The 19,868-nt window shown below is 45.6% G+C and overlaps 1 protein-coding gene across 1 annotated transcript; it reads right to left on the reverse strand.

Annotated features, from left to right (window-relative positions):
* Positions 1 to 7,148: 7,148 nt before the first annotated feature.
* DCAF10 (DDB1 and CUL4 associated factor 10) lies at positions 7,149 to 17,569 on the reverse strand (the record flags this gene model as incomplete). The annotated part of the gene is made up of 6 exons (XM_010084370.1): positions 7,149 to 7,517; positions 9,733 to 9,878; positions 10,986 to 11,096; positions 11,629 to 11,831; positions 12,412 to 12,609; positions 17,456 to 17,569. Coding segments are annotated over 6 exons (1,141 nt in total), but the record flags the coding sequence as incomplete, so codon positions are not given.
* Between the last annotated feature and the right edge of the window lie 2,299 nt (positions 17,570 to 19,868).

A 19,868-nucleotide genomic window follows, 5' to 3' on the forward strand; every position in this document is an offset into this window, starting at 1 on the left:
TGAGGGGAGTGTGGATGAGGAGGTGACTGGAGACGTGGCCTTGGCCTCCATTATCTTGCCTTTTCTGTGGGACAGCCCAGGAGTGAGATCCTCAGGCTCTGTGCCCTTGTCTCATCACCATGTTGCTGCAGATCCAAGGGGAATGGAACTGGGACTTGCCTGAGCAGCCATGGTCGCTGCCTGCTCCAAAACCACACAGCTGGGACTTATTGCGAGGTTTGACCAACCTCTAAAGCAGAATTCCAAAAATCATGGCTGGTGCCTTGGTTGCTCTTCAGGAGCGCTGCAAGCAGGATGGGCAGCCAGGGCACAGTGCAGCAGTTCACGGGGAGGGTGTACAGGGAGGTGCCTCTTGGAAGCACTGTACTGTTTGAGTGGGAAACCTGACTTACACAGAACCCAGCCACCCAGCACCGTCTGTGACATTGCATGGGCCAAGGACTGGCACCCTGCCCGACTCTCCCTCCGGGCAGAACAGGGGCACCCAGCTGAGAGCAACAGCTGCAGCTCCAGCTTGGGGGGGCTGTGCCATCTGCCCAGTGGTGGCTAGTGCCCCAGCCTAGACAGTACTGCTGCAGGGAGAGGCTGCGGGGCAGACCTCGGGTGCAGGAGGTGCCCAGACCCATCTCAGGGGGCAGGGGGGGACCTGCCTGCACAAGCTGTGCCCAGGTGGAAGAGCCCCTGCAGTGGGCGGCTGAGCTGCCAGGAGGTGGTGAGAAGGCTGTGGAGAGTCCAGGAGGCTGAGAAGGAGCTGGACAGCTGGTTCCAGGCACAGTCTGCTCTGCACCCAAGGTAAAAAAAAAATTCCCCCACCAGCACATATGGAAGGGAGGGAGGTTGGGGCTGGGGGCCAAAAATGCAGAACAGAAGCTTGCAATGGCAAGGACCAGCAGGATGAAGAGGCTTCCCAAAGCCCGAGGTGCCGCTGCAGAACCACTTCACTGCTCTGCAGGCAGGAGGAAAGACCCTTCACATCAGGAGAGATGCTGGAGCTGGGTGAGGTGCCCAATCTGCTTCCGTGTAACAACCAGCACAGCTATGAAAATGCAACAGGTGATAGCAATACAGTGCTCTTCTGAGATGTACGGAGGCATCCATTTGCTGACCTGATTTTAATTTAAAGTCCTTTTCATGCAGGCTTTTGCATGGGGAAGTAAACTGATGTGAAGGCAGCAGCCCTCTGCAGTTCTGGAGTGGCAGTGGGGCTGGGAAAAGCAAGAGGCTCCAGAACAGCTGCAGGAAATAAACATCTCGCATCAGGCAGGCCGTGAATAGCCCAGTCATGTTTTTCTCCTAGAAACTGAAGTCACCACATCTTAACAATTGGAGAGACAGTTTCCCCCTCATTTATTATGCAATGTGCAATGAGGGGGGCAAGAGAAAGCCAAAACCAGGACAAGCCCAAGCAACATTTTTGCAGTGTCAGGGTCAGAAAGCTGTATATATCGTATTATTTTAGGCAGCGTACAGACTCTTCACCACTGCCTGCTCTGGTGCTCTGCATCAAACAGGGCTGTTGGATGGATAAGAGGCTCAGTGTCAAATTTTGACTCTTATTTTCAGGAAAACTTGATAGAAAAGTGCTGCAGCTGGTTCTGTGACACACAACCTTTGAGGACTCCAGCAGCAGCTTTGCACTGCCGCCTTTATGGCAAAGCCAGGGCTACAGTGTGCTCATTCCCTCCGCTGCCTAGCTTGTGTTCCTTCGCCCCAACTCAAACCCACCTTGATTTAAACCCAGGTGTCACACTGGTCCTGCGTCTCGAGGCCTCATTTCCAGGGAACACAACAGTAGATAACCGGTGACATGCACCACACGCCCAGATGTCCCCAGTCCTACACAACACTGACATCCCTCTGCTTCCTGGGTGCTGCCGAGGCAGACAGGGTTTTGTGCAGATGCTGTTTCACTGTCCCCAGCAGTCAGTGGCTTCACGGGAGCCCCAATCTTTCCCCAAGGAAGTGTCATGGCAGCATGCCACTCTCGGCACCCCATGACTCCCCATCTTGGGTGCAGCGGTCCGCGGCAGTGCAGCCCCGAGTTTTTAGTTTCAGGCGGTTTCCTGCGGGCACAGGAATTGCTGCCAACTCACCATGGCAAGGCTCCTGCAGCAAAACTTCACATGAAGAGCAACACGGTCTTCAACGGTTTGCTGTCCAGATAAAAGGAACGCTCTACCCCCAGGTACTGTCTCGGGCAATGGAATGTTAATTACACTTGGTTTGTGATAACCATACCAGCCCCAACACCCACCTGCTTTCTGGGCTTCATGAGTGAGCTGCTGCTTCTCACAGGATGCCTGACAGTGAGGATGCAAGCAAAGAAACCCCTGGAGGGAGACAGACCTGCACACCTGGGTTGTTCTGCTCTAAGCGCTGGTCTTTCCCTCCTAGTTGTGGAGAGCAGCAAGAACCAGTGAGCATTACAGAACAGAGCTCAGTGTAACAGGAATACATTAAAATATATTTTAATTAATTGAATTATTAAATGTTTAATTTATTATGCAAGCAAGAGAAACTGTCCACAAAGAGTAAGCTGCTGTACGGCTGTAAGTATAATATTTTCAGACCAGTTCTGATACTTCCTATGCTGTATTAAAAGGCTACAACTTTACTATGAAATCTCAGGTATTTCAAAATATTCTACATGCACAATTTGTTCTTGTATTAAAAACCTTAGACTTAACTGAAGATACTTAGTGCTTAAGAAAATGCACCTTTGACTAAGATCAGGAAATGAGAAGTTTATTTTTCCCGCAGGACAAAAATACCATGGACTGTTGACTTATTCCTTTTACCCCAACTTCTTAGAATCTCGTAAACTAGATTTCTTAAAAGCTTTCATTTGGCAAGCGTATTTCTTTTTTTCCTAAGAGTTCACATTTCACAGAGCAACAGATCCATGTTTTAAGGTATCAGGACCGTCTCCACATCAATGTTACCCAAATTAAAAAAAACAAAAACTAAAACACCAACAAACAAAAAAACCCCACCAAAATCAGCCAAGCCCCCCCACCCCCCAAAATCCCAGAAAAACCTGACATTTACATTCTAATTCTGGTAGTAGGCAATCAAACTGTCCTTACCAAGACTCCACAAGTGCAAACAAATGTATGTGTGTGTGTGTGTGTGTGTGTGTGTGCATCTGAGTCACTGTGCTTTTCCTCCTATCCCCAAGAGCTCTGGAGGTTACATTTTTCCCTGAACTACCCACGTTTGACAAGGGGACTGAGCCCCGTGGCTGTACGTACACTGAGACACACACACACCCCTCATATGGAGAACGTACAGACACACGGGTGTCACCGCACAGCCCCACTGACAGTGTCTCTCCCCCTCTCCACTAACATCCGACAGTGCTGCCGTGGTTCAACGACTGACCTCGAAAGGGATGCACAGAAAACGCATTGGCTCCCACAACATAGAGACACCAGGCTGTCACAGGAGGGTCACTGGCTTCCAACCCCAGTGCAGTTCCTGCGGACGCTGCTCCACCTTCACGTTCCGATAGAGATCCCTGTTCCGCAGTTCATCTGCTGATCCGCCATGCTGCAAATGAGGAACTCTGCCACCGTGAAGTTAATGGATACAAAACCATGCACTGAAAACATCCTGCACATTCTGCAGTCCAGCGAGAGCTCTGTCTGCAGCGGAAACACTGTGAAGTTTATCAAGTGGTGCAACACAAGTGGCCGAGAGTAAATCAGTTCCAACAATGTAAATGGTGAGTGTCAGGAGGATGGAGCCAGGCTCTTCTCTGTGACATCCAGGGATAGGACAAGGGGCAATGGGTTCAAGCTGGAACATTGGAGGTTCCACTTGAATATGAGAAAAAACTTCTTCACGGTGAGGGTGACAGAGCCCTGGAACAGGCTGCCCAGAGAGGTTGTGGAGTCTCCTTCTCTGGAGACATTCAAAGCCTGCCTGGATGCGTTCCTGTGTGATCTGATCTAGGTGTTCCTGCTCCGGCAGGGGGATTGGACTAGATGATCTTTCGAGGTCCCTTCCAATCTCTAACATTCTGTGATTCTGTGAAGCCTCTGGTGTGGCCGCTGCCGTATCTTGCTGTCAGTGCAGTCTTTCACCTAAAATTGGAAACGTTTTCTTGTATTTGTTTCAGACAGTTTTATATAGTTCTGCAAGGTTAAGAGTTCACCTTTTGAAACCTAACAGTAAGACAAACCTTTTTTTTTTTTTGACTGTCTAGAAACAATCCAAAGCTCACCACAAATTACTTAATTGATTCCATAAGGCGAGGCGATGTTATTCAAAAAAACAAATGAAAACCACTCCTTCCACCACGATGCACCAGCAAGGCGTATCAGCTACAAACTGCTGAACAGTGAGTGTCACGTGAACTTCATAGGTACAATGGATTTAACGTTCATTGACAATTTTCAAGTATTGTTGAAAAGTAGTCGTCAAATCATCAAAATCTAAGATTACCTACTTACTCTAATCCAAACTTGTCACAAACGCCATCAGAATAACCAGGTGACATTTCATGGCACACGCGGACAGAATCCATCTTCATATGGGTCCGCTGGACACGCCACAAATGCATCGACCCCTGAACCAGGACACCCCAGCCAGCCCCGTGCCCTGCCCACAGTGCCAGGGGGCTGGGCAGGTCAATCCCTGCTCCTGGGGCTGAGCACAGCTTGAGCAGCCCGACGTGAGGACAAGTCACTGACGAGCCATGGCTCCTTATGCAGAACCCAACGCTCCCGCACCGCACTCTCATGAAACCAGCGCATCGTGAGGTAGAATTAACAAAATAACACCCAGTGCATATCGACAGGCATCAGATCAACATCAACAGCAATCTGCCAGCCCCCCCAGACAGCTCCTAACCCCTGCAGACCAGCTGCCCCGGTGCCAGCTGGGGCTCATGGCTGCTGCACATGCAAAGGAGCTGGTGCCCATGGCAGGGACATGTTTCTAACTGATCTCCGATGCAGACATGTGTTTTATTCACTCAGTCACCAGCCCCCATTTTTCATGGCTTGGCCAATTAACTTAAAGTGAAAAAATACCTTTTTATGAATTATGTTCCTTGCACACAGTTCCAGAAGCACTCAGAAGGTGCAAGTGTTTGAACTTAAGATTCAGTGTTTTAGAAAACAGGGCATCTCTTGTCATGTATGATGTTATCAGTCTGCTTCCCACTTCCAGACAATAGTTTCAGCGACAACAGAATTGCTCATAAGATGTGCTACAGATCATTTCAGGCCATAAGCTGCTGTCTGAGAAGACTGGGCATTTAGTTGCATTTTAACTGAGTATACTTACTTAAAAAATTATTCGTACTCCTCCATCTGGGATGATAGGTCACTGAGACACCATCACCCAATAACTGTGTTAGAAACCCATGAGAACAGAATGTCTGGGGCTTTCACCAAACTGCAGGACATCTGTCAGCTGCATGGACTTGAATGTAGTCTTTCAGCAGTCAGTTGTAGAGATGATGAAAACCGACTGCAGGACTAATGAACTAGTCCTCAGATTACCAAATACCCAATATTCAAGGGTTTGCATTGCTAAATACATTCCCCAAAAGAGGAATTTTTTTTTTCTCATATTGCACAGGAGCCGTAAGTTTCAATGACTTCTCCAACACCACCCCGAGTGTGCTGTCTGCATAAATTCAAAGCTGCAAGAGGAGCGTCAGGCTTATGTATTTCCAGCTCTCTCCTCTCCACAGATATTTTCTGTTTCCCCAAACACATATTTTGCTAAAGGCTTTGTACGAGCGAGCTTTTAAAAAGCACACTCTGTGGAGCTGTAAATAGTGAATCTGAAGGCGGAAACAGGACAGTCCTTTTTAGGTAAATTTTCCTGCTGGATGAGTGCATGATTGGTCAGCAAAACCTTACTGAAATACTGAAAAAAATACGATCTTGGAACATGTAAGTGCTGAGAATATTATAAATTGATATGGACATACACGGCTGAAATAACTCTCCATTTACAATGTGCGCTATATTAATTTGAGGGGTAAAATTCTGCATTCATACTTAATGTGGTTTAATGGTGAACATGAACATTTTTCACATCTTACGGTAAGACCAGTTAAATCCAAATAGATCCTACTGCGGACAGGCATGCTTTAATCAACTCTCAAACTGACAGCAGGCGTGACAAAAGGCTGACCTGGTGACGGTACAGACAGGTCCCGCACAAACTTCTCTGGCAGCAGTGGTGCCAGTGAGGGGTGGGAAAACAGCTGGGTGGCAACAGCTGTAACGGAAGCAGAAAACACTGCCGCGTTAAGTTTCAAACGCGGGATGAAGGTTTATGTTACTGGTGCAGAAAACTCCGTACAACAAAACCTGGTGGCCGGAGAGCCAGAGCTGCCCAAGAGCAGCCAGCCAGGGACATCCCCATTGTACGAAACATCCCAACAGTCTTCTGCAGTGGTGACAGGGCAGGTCTGCACCCATCCGGCTCCTGCATCCCATGCCCAGGGCTTTTCCTACTGAGTTATCTGAGGAAAAAATGCAGCTACATCTCCATGTGGAGCCTCTTTCTTCTGGCAGTAAGCAGTGTATGCAAGCACAGAAAACCAAATATTCTAACTGCGTTACGGAACGTTGACTCGTCTTTCCAGCCCATCACAACAAATCAGATTAATACATACATGAAAACAAAATTTCCTTTCCTTGTTGTGACAGTAACCAATTGTGTTAGTTAGGTAGAAAAGCAGCTCATTATCTAATGGTCACCATACAGTAGTTCCAGCAAAGGCCAGGGAGGTGTACACGAGGAAGTCCAGCTCCTCTGGAACAGGGAGGTGCCGTACCCGGGGAGCTGGGTGAGCCCCTGCCCCTTCACACGTGTTTCAAAGAGCCCACTGCGAGTTGCATCAAAGGAAATGGTCCACAAGCACCATGGTACAAACAACCCAGAACAAGGACGCGATGGCACAGATCAGCAGGAGCAGAACTGCTGGGGAGGCAAGAACACAGCACAGGGACGCATCAGAAGAACACCAACAGTGCTGGGCTGGGAACTCGCTCCACAGCTGCATTCAGAGATCATGGTAACGATGATCCCATCTGGATTTGGAGACTTCGGAAAGAACACACTTCAACCAAACTGAAGTAAAAAACACAAACATCCAAAGGTCCCGTTGACGCAAGATGTGCCTAGAACTTTGGCTGATAGAGAGAAACACGTCCGCTAAGGCACCCCGAGGCGATCTGACAGTGCATGGGAGAGAACTTGGTCGTCAGCACCACATCATTGTGAGAGTAGAGGGAACGGATTTCCTTCAGGGGACTGGCTTCTTTGGGCAAACAGTCGACAAGTTCGCTGCAGCGTGCATCAAACCCCAGCAAGCGGATCCCAAAGCCATGCGGCGATGAAATCATCCGGCCGTCGGGGCTGAAGCAGAGTTCTTTAATGTAGCCCCGGCCCACGTTGGCTTCTTCAATGCAATGAGTCAATCGCAGGGAACAACGAGGCGAGACGGGGCGCACAGGGGCTCCTTCCTGGAATTCATAGACACAAGTCCACTACAGGAGAGGCAGAGAAAGGAACGTTGAACGAGAAGGAAAGCACTGCAAACACTCCTCCCCTCCCGCTGCACGTGAAGCGAGTAACGCAGGAACGACCAAGCGCTACTGCTCACCCGCTCCTCAATAAGCACCAGCTGCGGAACACTGGAAGCAGGCTGGTTCCTTGGCATCTCCTCCGCTTTGAACTGTCTAGGCAAAACAGCTGTCTAGCATCAAAGCTGCTTTTTTAATTAAATGGATGCTAGATATAATCTCTTAAAGCAAAGCCTAATCCTTTGGCCAGGCATCTGCTCTAATTTATTACACATTTAAATGGAATCTACAATAAAGTAGTACTCAGCCTGCTGTAATTAACTGACCATTGCCATTTTGTGCCCTTAACTTCAAAAGGAAAGAACTACTGAAACAAGAGGGAAATGAATTTTTGAAGGAATGTTATGAATGGCTTTGTAGCCAGCTTGTTACTTGTGAGACAGCCAGGGATTTTAATGTGTGATCTAACTATCTACTCTCAAACCAAATGCAAAAACACCTCTATGACGAAGTTTATATTGTGTGGAAAGATTCGATTTCAGCCACAAGACAAAAGAAGTGTTCTTAGTTCTGTTCCATATATTGTCTCCTTTGTGATTGTTTCAGTAGAATACTAATGAATATTAACAGAAGAGAGTAATGCAGACACTGCAACTACAGGAAATTATAACTAGGTCAATCATCAGTACCAACTAACCCAATATTTGGATTTTCAAAAAAAAAAATCTGTGTGGTATAGCGGTTTGACTATAAGTTTGCAGAACCAGCATTAAAATTTATAACAAATCTGTGAAGCTTCCACGCAGTCCTCTACACATCTGCAAGAGATTACCATTACAAGCAGTGGCTCTCTTAAAAAAAAAACAAACAAACAAACAAAAAGCCACCCCCAAAATCCCCAGCCAAACCCAAAACCAAACCAACCCCAAGTTACATCAGCTATCACATTAACTAAACTGTTTATTATTGGTCAAGTATTCAAAGAATTCTTCATGGGTTTGGAAAACAAACACAAAACCTCTGTGTCTTGAGAACAGTGGTCAGCACAACTGTCATGGAACTGATTTTGAAATAACCCTAGGGAAAAAGGGTGTTTGAAAGAGGACCAGGCGTTCTGAAGGCTCTGTCTGGGCTTTAAATTATAAGTGAACTGGACTTAACCTGGAAGCTACTTCTGTAAAAGCAGGTGCTCCGGAACACAACCTGCAGGCTCTTGCTTCATGGACTGTGTACTAAGAGAAGTTTTTTCACTATTTCTGAATGCATTACAGACTGCTTGTTTGTCTTAAAACAGGGTCCCAGTGCAATGCAGCAGCTATAATGTGACACTTTGCAAACAGAACCTGGCGAACTATCATCCAACACTGGCCTTAAAGTCTGCTGTCACCTCTTTAAAGCAGTGTTTCAGGGAGTGAAGCCTGCAAGCTGCAGATGAACTGCGTGCGGCTGGACTCATTACTTCGTACGTCAAGAAACGGCTTGAAATGGATTCTGCCCAGAAGAGCACCGACAGTCCCTCTGTATTTAAGCGGCAGAGTTTTAGGATGAGGGCTGAGACCAAGGCACTCTGACATTATGTACACATCCCTGGAGTCCATCCTACCCAGACCTGCGGTGTGGCAGCTTCGAGTGGATGCAGAAATGTGCCAGGAGGCTTTTTCATGGCAGCGTCAGAGCAGCCCCTGGAAAGCATCCATCAGCACAGCAGGAGCTCTGTGTCCCTGCAGCACCAACGGGGGTGGAAAACATGCTGGAGGCACTCGAGGAATTCAGAGGAGCTTCTGTGATCAACTTAAACAGTGTTCACCAGTATGCAACTCCCTAATCCTCTGTCTTTTCCAAGTTCATGCCTCCTGTATTTTGGCAGGTACATATTTTTAAGTCATGTATTTGTCAGCAGAACTGCTGTTGAAAACTTTTAACAGAGCTGTGAACTATAAAACATATTCTGTGAAAGAGCTGAGCAGCAGGACTACATCGTGTGGGTTGCACACTCACATGAGGTCATTAAAAGAAAAAAAATTTCATAACCTTGATGCAAAATTAATACATTTGTAAGCAGAAGTAACTGACTGATCTATTCAAATGCCAATTTATCCCAAACCAAGGAAATTTCAATATAGTTGTATGACTGATACATCTTACTCAACATATTTTGAAAAAAAAATATTTGTTTTACCTCCTGGTCATCTGTGTTACTCGAGCACCGAAGAAGCGTAGCCCACCCTTTGGGATGTAGCTGTAGTGATGTAATGCAATTGCCTCGATCTCTTTCTCCAGGAACCTCTGGTGTAAGGACCTCCAAACTATTTCTAGGTGATCCGCCTGCAAGGGGAAGTCAGCTGTAAGTCTCAATGAAGCCTACACATTGATCTTCATCAGTCTGCTGTCAAACATGGGACATTTGCACCTGACTGCTAGAAAAGACTGCACCTTCACGAAAGGATAAATCAAAAGAGGTTATACAAACAATTGAAGCTAATACCGGTGGGCTCAGTCCTGATTTCAAACAGCTTCTTTTGGAATATGCCTTCCAAGACCCGCATTAAGTCACCTCAATATTGTGAACTCTGTCAGTTAACTTTCCACACATATGCTCTTCACTATCATTAAAACAGTCCAAAGAGTGCTTTTTGAGACAACTACTGGTTCTCCAACTTGTACGATGTCCTTTCCCAGTCTGCTCAGCTGCACACAGCCTGCCTCCCTTCTCCCCCTTGCCCCCGGGGAAGCTTTTCACAGGTAGATCACACCCTGGCAGCCAGATCAGCCTCCTCCTTCCACACCTGTGTTTGAGGATCTCACAGCCACAAGAAGTTAAAACTCACCAACACACTGATTTTAAATTGCATGTGACTCACAGAGTATCTATCAACATGCCACGTTCACGCTGATTCTCTGAAAGCATATCCTAGATTCGGAGGAAGCCCGCTTGTCACAGGATCATCAGTTTTCACTGCTTTGTAGGACTTGGTTTGTAACCGGAACTTCACAAAACACTGTCTACACTTCAGACCTGTTTGCACACGCTTTCCATGCTACTGACTCCTCATGGAGAAACTGCAGATGCATACTCCCAGCATTAAGGAAAATAACAACAAAAAAAACCCCATAGCTGTTCCCCATAAAAGTCATTCACACAAACTTTGTTTGAGGAAAAAACACAAGGAGAAGGGCACACCTCTACATAACAGCAATCATGTAATCATAAAATGAAGGTCTTGTTGCTGTTATCAGATGTCTTGGGAAAAAACTGATTAGATCCCCAGGCTCTGGTGTGCAATGATATTTTATTGGTTTAGCAGAAGCCATAGCAACACTATTCTTTTAAAAGGCACACAGACAAAACTGCACTTTCTCACTATTATAGGCTGGCCTCTCTGGGATACAATGAGTCAAAAGTCCTTTTTTTTTTTTTAAATCTTTTCCTACCTTCTCGCTGGGAGGACCGTGACATGTGTTTCTCTGACAGCAGAACCGAGTCGTTCTGGTGACAGGGCGAGCCAGCGGGTTGAGGAGCAGATGACCCTGATGACGTGATGTCTGCAAACAGCATCAGCCAGAACAGCGTTAGAACACAACAGCTACAGCCATGTGCCGCTCCCTTTCAGTCCCGATATCCCCGATGGCAGTTTCTGTCACTGTTTTGCTCTGTCACAGCCACAAAGCAGGAGTGGTGACATTTCAGAGTGCGTGATGCCCGCACCACTGAGCAGCGGCTCACGTGCAGCCATCCCACTCCACAGGGGTGACGGTTCTTTTATTACACGACCAAGGACAGGAGATAAATAAAGCTACAGAGCGACAGCTCAAGGTGACAAAGCTCCACAGGCACTCTATCCAGTAGTGACGAAGTCTCAACACCAAGTGTCACCCTGGACACTTCCCCTGTGTCAGAACCCACCACTCGACTGTACAGGCGCACGTGACCCTGAACTGCAGAGCAGCCGCCATGCCCAAGTGTTCCTCAGCAGAATCCTTCCCACTCCACCTCTGCCTTCTTTTGCTAGCTCAGAGCACCCCATAAAACACCTCTGGCACGGAAGGTGCCTCAGACTTTTCTACAAGCACTCACCTGAACTCGATGTTGTCCTCCTGGCTCTTAAAATGGGGTAGCTGCCCACCTCCAGAGATTTGTTCAGGTCAAGGTCATGCAGAATCAGAAGATATCCAGAGGAGGTCGAGATCAACATTTTGGAACAGTCAGGCGTCAGCCTCATTCGCATAAGAAAACGGGTGTGAAAAAACTTCTTGTGGGGACATCCATCTTCTGTGCACCTGGACAGCAAAAAATGCACAAGAAATGGCTGCAATTGGCTTTGACTCGAGTCCCTAATAATGGCTAAAGAGTCCAAGACGGGCTAAGCATCCTTGTTCATCCTAGAACTTTTCTGGGTACTGTCTTTATGCTACTTAAATCAGATTTTAACAAAATGGCAGAAGTCACACTGTCACACACTACACTATTGACCCCTCATGCAGAAACTGCAGATACATATTCCCATCACTAAGGAAAAAAAAAAGCAAAACATAGCTATATTCTGCTCGGTTTTTTTTTTTCTTCTTCTTCTTCCCCCCCCCCCCCCACCTAAAGGTCATTCACATACTACCACAACAATAAAGACAGAACTTTTTCAAAGAGGAAAAACTAGATTTTGGCATGTCAGCAAGAAAAGGTCTCTTTTTAGCTACTGGACTATATCAAGAACTTGCATCACCTTTATAAGGCCTATAAACTCATCACAGTATTTAATAACACATTATAGCACCACCTGAGGAAGCAGGTTTTATGTCTCGTACAGAGGAACCCTCCCCTTGTGTGTTCTAGAAATGTAACAGCACAAATGCAGCCACGTACCTGTTTGTGTCCCAGATGATCACATTCCCATCAAACCCCGACGTTACCAGTAACCTCGTGTTGGTGTCATACTCAATGTTCTTAACCCAGCTGGTGTGACCATGCAAAGTGCACACTTTTGTGTTCAGCTTCCTCAAATCCCAAAGTGCTATTGTAGTGTCATCAGAGCACGTCGCAAACAGTCGATTATCTAAAAACCTGGAAATGGGAGAGAAATACTGTGTCTGATTAGTGCCATTTCTAATTCAAATATTCTTAACCAGGAATTTAAGCTAGCGCAGAAATAAACAGAGTGGCCACACACAAAAAATAACATACAGCAGAATATTTGCCAATAAAACAGCTCAATTAAAAAACAGTACTGTTGGGATATGAACCAGCAATACAACTGTAGTAGCAAACTAGTAAACCCACAGAAGCATAGCAGAAGTTTTGGGGTTTGGTGGGGTTTTTTGGTTTGAGTTTTTTTGTGTTTTGTTCTAATTAATCACATAAAGATCAGATAATCACCAAACCACCATCAGAACAAACGCTCACACAGGATCTCTGTGGTAGCTAAATTTGTTGTCCATCTGGGCAATAATCTGCTTTACACTTACCAAGTCTTTATAAGACACAAACATCCTGGGACTGGTCAGCTTTTAGACCACCAGCAGGATATTCCCATGGACTGGTCTGGCAGTCCCTGGAACAGACAGCTTGTAATGCCTTTCATCTTCCCCATTTGTGCCAGATCCTTTCGCTACAACGGACAGGCAGCACCAGGAGACACAGCGATTCCATCTTCACTTCAGACCTCACAAGATCCTATCAGCTCCTAGTTAATTAAACTCATGCTCTTCTTTACTCTCTTCATTTCCACCCCCACATCCACCCCCGTCCTCCCCCTGCTATTCTGTAAATCTCCTTCCCAACGCAGACACGAGCTCCCTGCACACGGAGGTTTTTCCAAATGCACAGAAGCAGGCGTGCCTACCCAAGTGCAAGCGCACAGCACTGTTTAGGATGAGGATTTCAGATCATCGTCGGAAGCAGCAGCTGCACAAGTGGCACAGGCTGGCCAAATCTATGGACTCCTTCAACATGGATGCGCATTTGAGAGTTGAGTGGTCCAAGCTGGAATCACACAATAACGTGAAATTCTGTTTAACTGAAACTACTGCAAGAAGAGGAAGCCCACCACTCTGTACTTCACGAGGTATTTACGGACCTGCCTCTCAGCAGCACACTTTGACACAATAGGGAGATTTTATCACATGCACGGCCCTCCATACGCGCTGTGCACGTTCTGCACCCAGCAGGGCTTGAGCTCCTGCCTTCTGAACAGGTGACAGGCTCATCACTAACGTTGTACTTGGAGAAGATGAGAAAGTGGAAAAGAATATGGGTCAGGCTGGTCAGATTATTGCACTCATCAGGTTAAGTTCTTGGCCTGTGCAGGTGTTAATTCCTTATCACGACAATCTCTGGTCTCCAGCCAAAATTCAATGTAGGTATCACTCCTGCCTGAAGCAGTGTGAGGCAGCTTGGCCACCTTCAAGTGATTACAGAAGGAAAGAATATCTGATTGTCCCGGTTTCCGCTGGGATAGAGCCCATTTTCTTCTTAGTAGCTAGAACAGCGCTGTGTTTCGGATTCAGTATGGCATTTGGTATGAGAAGAATGTTGATAGGTTTAGCTGTTGCTAAGAAGCCAACAACTCTCCACCTTCCCGTGTTTTGCTAGCGTGCAGGTGGATAAGACCTGTGGAGGAAGCATAGCCCAAGCAACAGCTCCAAACTGGCTAATGGGATATTCCATACCATGCAACGTCATACTTGGTATATTAATGAGGACCAGCCAGGAAGCTCTCGCTCCCTCTTCCAGGATTGCAGTTTGGGGATTTCCTCTTGTCCTGGACTGATAGCCAGGAACAGGATGCGCCCTGGTCAGTGGGTGCTGAGCAGCTGCACTATCACTCATTTGTATATTCTATTATTATTGTCATCATTATGATTTTATTTTATTTCAATTACTAAATTGTTCTTATCTGAACCCACGAGCCTCCCTACCTTTATCCATCCGATTCTCTCCCCCTACGGTGGGACTGGGGAGGGCGAGCAAGTGGATGCGCAGTGTTTCGCTACTGGCTGGGTTTAAACCACAACACTGATGTGAAAACACTGTATCAGGCAGAACCGGATAGAAGGGCTGCAATCAGCCCTCAGAGGCATAGCTACGTAATAAATTGAATAAACTGAGTCTAGAAGTTACGGAAGCAAATGCAAGACTTTTCAAAAACACCAAGTAAAGACAACACTTTGAAAGTGTACTTAACGCAAGTTATTTGGTTCACTGAGAAAATCACTGGATGAAATTCTTTAGTTTGCATTACACAGATCAAAGTTCATCATACTCCATTCCCACTGCAATTTATGCACGCCCTTACTTTTAGAAGGGCAAAGCATACTGTTTTATGTTCGGAAATCATGCCTGATGAAGGCATTTGGAAAAAAAAGCCCTACCTCACATAAGAGGGAAAATAAAATGCAAAAAACACCAGAAGTAGCTGCATGTGAATACTAAGGCAAGAACAATCTACAAAAGGACGTGTGCCAAGTTACCCCTAGAAACAGCATTTTATCTTTTAGACTTAGAACCAGGCTACATCATGTAAAAATAGCAACAACTCCAATGGCAAATAACCAACCACAACGGGAAGAACCCAACACTTCAGATTTTCAGGTCGAAAGTAAAACACAGTACACCTCTTGCCATTTGCCTTTATCTGGGATGCTACAGGCCATGCTGATTCACCCACCACAAAGAGGTTTCAGAAAAATAGGGAGATACAAATGGTACTGAACAGCTTTCATATAAGGAATGCCTGAGCAGACAAGGATACACTTGAAAAACAACTAACTGGCAGTGCACACGACTCAGGCATATAAAACTGATTGGCATGGAGAAAGTAAACAGAGATTAATTGTTCCTTGTCTTCTTACTTAAGAAAATGAAAAAAAATATAGGGCCTCAAATCAAGCTAGCAAGTTTTAAAAACAGTATTAAATACTTCCTGAAACACACTCCTGCTATGGAGCTCTGCCTGTTTTCAGTACGCTCAAAACCTGACCAAACTCAGGTGGAAAAAAATGTCTGCTCCAGATGATTGCACAGAAATCCCTGGCGCCTGTGAGACTCTGGAAGAGATCACGACATGCTTCCCTGTGACCACGACACACTTCCCTGTTCATACGGAACTCTGAGGCACCTGTTACAGGACACAGCAGTCATGGTATTCAGTTTTGGTGCTTATCACAAGGGATTTCTGCAGTACTGTAATGCCTGGAGTCCTGCTCATTAAGTAGAAACAATGCTCCAGGCAATGCTGTACTAACCAAGTACTACAGGATATATTTAAGTTCCTTGTAACTCAGTTTATAGCAAAAAACCAAATGCGGACATGCAGGTAAACACACAAAAAAAGATGCCAATATCCTACAAAGACAAAATAAAGCTCTAAGAAACAGAACATTTACTAGACCTTGCTACGAAGGACCTTGGTCTGGTGATTAACAGGAGACCTGAGAGTTATCTGTGTGGAGGCAATACTGGTGTTTTTTATATAAATCAAACCACAGGGAGAAAAGACACTTAAGGACGAAGAACAGATTTACAAAGTCTCACAGATAGCCCAAGTGGAAAGAAAGGAAATCCCTGGAATAAGAGAAGAGAGTGGCAGAAGTTTCAATGCTGTTATCAACCAAGGACCGAGACAAATTTTCAAGACCAGCACAGCTGACTGCAACAGAGACAGCCAACCAGCCAGGGAGCCTGTGACAGAACACTCTTTGTAAAACACGACCCAGAACAGCCCACCTGAAACCCCAGCAAGAGCAGTTTGAATGTAAGGATTAGATACTGAATTAGTGATGCATAAAAATAATATTAATCTGGCTTGCCTTTGTCTTCTGATATCCTGATAACACGGCTTTATTTCTCACCTAGCTTTATCTAAAAACTAAGTAAGTTTAAAGGACAACCACTGGCATGCAAGATGTGAAAAGCTGTATTTTCTCACAGAAAAGCACATCTCCTCTTCTATCTGCATCAGCTAGCCCCAGCTTTTACTTTAGCTCTTCTGAAAAACATCTAACTGATGTAAAACTTTAGTCTCTTCTAAAAAGGACAAGCAGCTTGTGAAAAACATCAACTTATTTCACGAACATGCAAACATTGGCAGCCCACATTTTACTCGGGGTTTTTTCGGTTTGGCTTTAGTTTCAAGTGGTTTTTGGTTTTGTTTTGTTTTGGGTTTTTTATGGTTTGAGTATCTGGGTGAAGAGAGTCTGCAATGTCCACAAGGTTAAAAGGTGTCATAACTTCACATGTCAAAGTCTATCCTCAGACCCAGAACAGCTAAAAGTGATAGAATTTAAAAGGAAAAACACTACATAACAAAAATACTGATGATTTAGGTTTCTGCACTTGCTGTTTCCCACTTCATCCTGAGACACAGGCAAAGGATTTAAACCATAAAGACTGAGTTTACATTGAATTGCACAAGCCATTTCACTTTACCAGCTGTTCTATATCATACTTGTATTTAAAGCAGCCCACCTTTGTCTGGAAATTTCTACGCAACCATGGCAATTACTCTTACAATTCAGAATACTAGCCACATTCACATAAATATCTGATCTTGCTACAGGGCCTCGGACTTGCCTTTCAAACACAAATCACACATCCCTTGTTACGCTCCAATTTACAGCATTCAGTCAGGGAATTCCAGGGGCCAGTCCCAACAGGTAGTAATACCTTAACCCTCCTCCCCTCCCACAAACTGCAGCTCCCTCCATCAACAAAACTACCTGCCAGCACTGCATACCACCAGATTCCTCCTCTTCCCTCTCCAGCCTTTACCCACCTCCAGGACCAGAGAAGGAAAATGGCACAAAGCAAACTGCAGCCCCATCTCTTCACAAACCCACTCTCTCCATGGAAGCGCATAACACAAACTTACTGTGCTGAGTTACCCATCAACAAAATATTCCTTCTAACCTACCTGATATTATTTACACAGTCTTCATGAGCTTCAGAAAGAGTTTTGATGTGCTTCGATGATATAGGGTCAAAAAGCAGGACTTCAGTCTGTTCACAAGCAACAGTCAGCACTGACCTGCAGAGGAGCAGAGCAAACACAAACATTTGTATTTAGTAAAATAAATTACATCTGTGGCATCCAGCTCACCTCCATTCCCCACCCCACAGAAGCAGCTTCACCACCACCTCGCCTGGCTTTCTATGACACTGCACAGCACCTGCAGCATTTTACTTATTGCCCTCGTGCAGATATCTATTCTCAAGCACCTAATACGCAAAACACGTAGAAGAAATTAGCATGTTGTTTAATTCAGGAGAAGTTAACTCATCTAACTCCTCTCAGAGGCTCTCCTGCCTGGCTGCTGGCACAGCTCATGCACAGCTGGTGCATTCACTGCACAGACCACATGATCTTTTAATTCAGGGTTTTTTTTTTTTTTTTAACATGCAAAGGGGTTGTTTTATAACACCTGTGTACTTCATAGATCCAACAACAGCCTTATTTAAATCACACTGTTAACTGTATTTACATGACTGGTTTTTTCAGAAGTTACTTGAGGGTGACTTGTGCCATCACTGCAGTGCATGAACCCAGTGGTTCCTGGCTGGAAAAAAAAAATAATGAACCTCTGGCATGACACCTGCTGCTTTGTTCATGTAAGGATATTTGCTTAATGTTGCAGGAAAGTGGAAAAAAAAAAAAAAAACAACAGCAGAAATGTTTAAACCAAACTCTAAGGGGACAGCGCCCCTCCCCAATAATCCACCCACTCCAGCAGCTCTGCTGACTGCCTGCATTTCTCTACATCCGAACAGCATGAAGCCAGGAAATGCTAAAGGCAGAAATAACACCGATTCAAAGGTTTATGTGAAATATCCAGCCCTTCTGGAGCCGAGACATTTTTTCACTAAATCCTTACATTACAAAGTTTAGATTTAAAAGTTTTACTTTTTAAAATGGCAAGAAGTCAGGGGATTGTTACCAGACATCACATGCTATTAACAACAGAGAAAAAGAGCTGTCTGACAAAAGGTGTTGTTTTCTGAACCCAGTGGTGCTGTTACGGGAGCAATGGTCAAAGGCAGCAACAGCAAGGCACCCACACCTGCCTAAACTGGGCATGGGCAGAGACTCAGTCTGGGAACGCAGCTAATTGTTATCCGTGTTTTTTGAGATTAATTTCACAACAGACACTAAACCATGCTACCATTACTACCCTGAGGACACTGAAAAGTCCAGAGCAAGATTTAGTATCTTACTGTAGCACCTAATTCACTTGCCAAAACCAGAACAAACTCCAAGAACTACAATTCCAAGGACATTAACTCTTTTATTAAAACACCTTTTCTTCCCCACAAGATCTCCATGTATCTATTTACAGCTTTTCCTGGAGGAAAAAAAAAAAACAAAAAAACAAAAACAAAAAACAAAGACCTTGTCCAGGATCCACATTACTTGTGAATGAGACCAGACAGATCTCTGCAGAGAGTTCACAGGGGTCCCAAGAGGCACAGAGAACCCCAGCTGCCCGCAGCCTGGGCACACCATCCAGCTGGACACCAGCCTCACCCGGGGTGTCGGTATTTTCTGGGTTCATGTGTGTTGAAAAGGTCTGACACAAAGAGGTGACGCTGCACTGCAGCCACACGGACACATCCCCTCGACAAAAGAATCTTCGTGCTGGGTTCACTTTTGGAGAGGAAGGGTCCGTGGCTGAGCTCGCTGTGCAGCCTCACAAGCATCAGGCACAGGAGAGGTGGGAGGAATACAGAATTACACCTTTTGCCAGAAACTTGCAAAAATAATCTTAAACCACAGCCCAGTGGTACTGCTACTGCAGCTGACATTTTCTGCACCAGTACAGAACATCCACACGTGGGTATTTTTCCGATGTTAGTCCCTGTGGCTGAGCCAGCAGAGCAAACCCAGCCAGCCCCTCCCCACTGCCACGTCCAGCAGAGAGGACCCCGCACCTTGGGGGCCCGAGCACACCTGGCTGGGCACCTACAAAATAAATCACTTTCCAGCAACAGTCACCTGAGGATGGCTTTGATAGCTTCTGGAGCTTAACTTTGTCCTCTTCAAAAAACAGGGGAATAAATTATGAGTTAGAACTTGGCTCTACAGCACTGGAAACTCACTGAGAACACAAAACCTGACTAGCTATCCAGGGTAACAAAGGTTTCAATTCTGACTATTGAAACGGGAAACACTCATGAGACCACCACCGGCTGCAAAGTCTTTCTGCCAAGAAAATTCCACCTATAGGCATAGATATCTCTGAATTCAGCTTGCTAGTGTGCCAGGACATCTTTTCTTCTACATGAGTCCAGCCGTCACTTGCTGTGGTCCACGCTGTGGCCTGCAGGACCCC

This window comes from Pterocles gutturalis, unplaced genomic scaffold (genome assembly GCF_000699245.1).
Source record: "Pterocles gutturalis isolate BGI_N339 unplaced genomic scaffold, ASM69924v1 scaffold46090, whole genome shotgun sequence".
In the NCBI taxonomy this organism is placed as follows: domain Eukaryota; kingdom Metazoa; phylum Chordata; class Aves; order Pterocliformes; family Pteroclidae; genus Pterocles; species Pterocles gutturalis.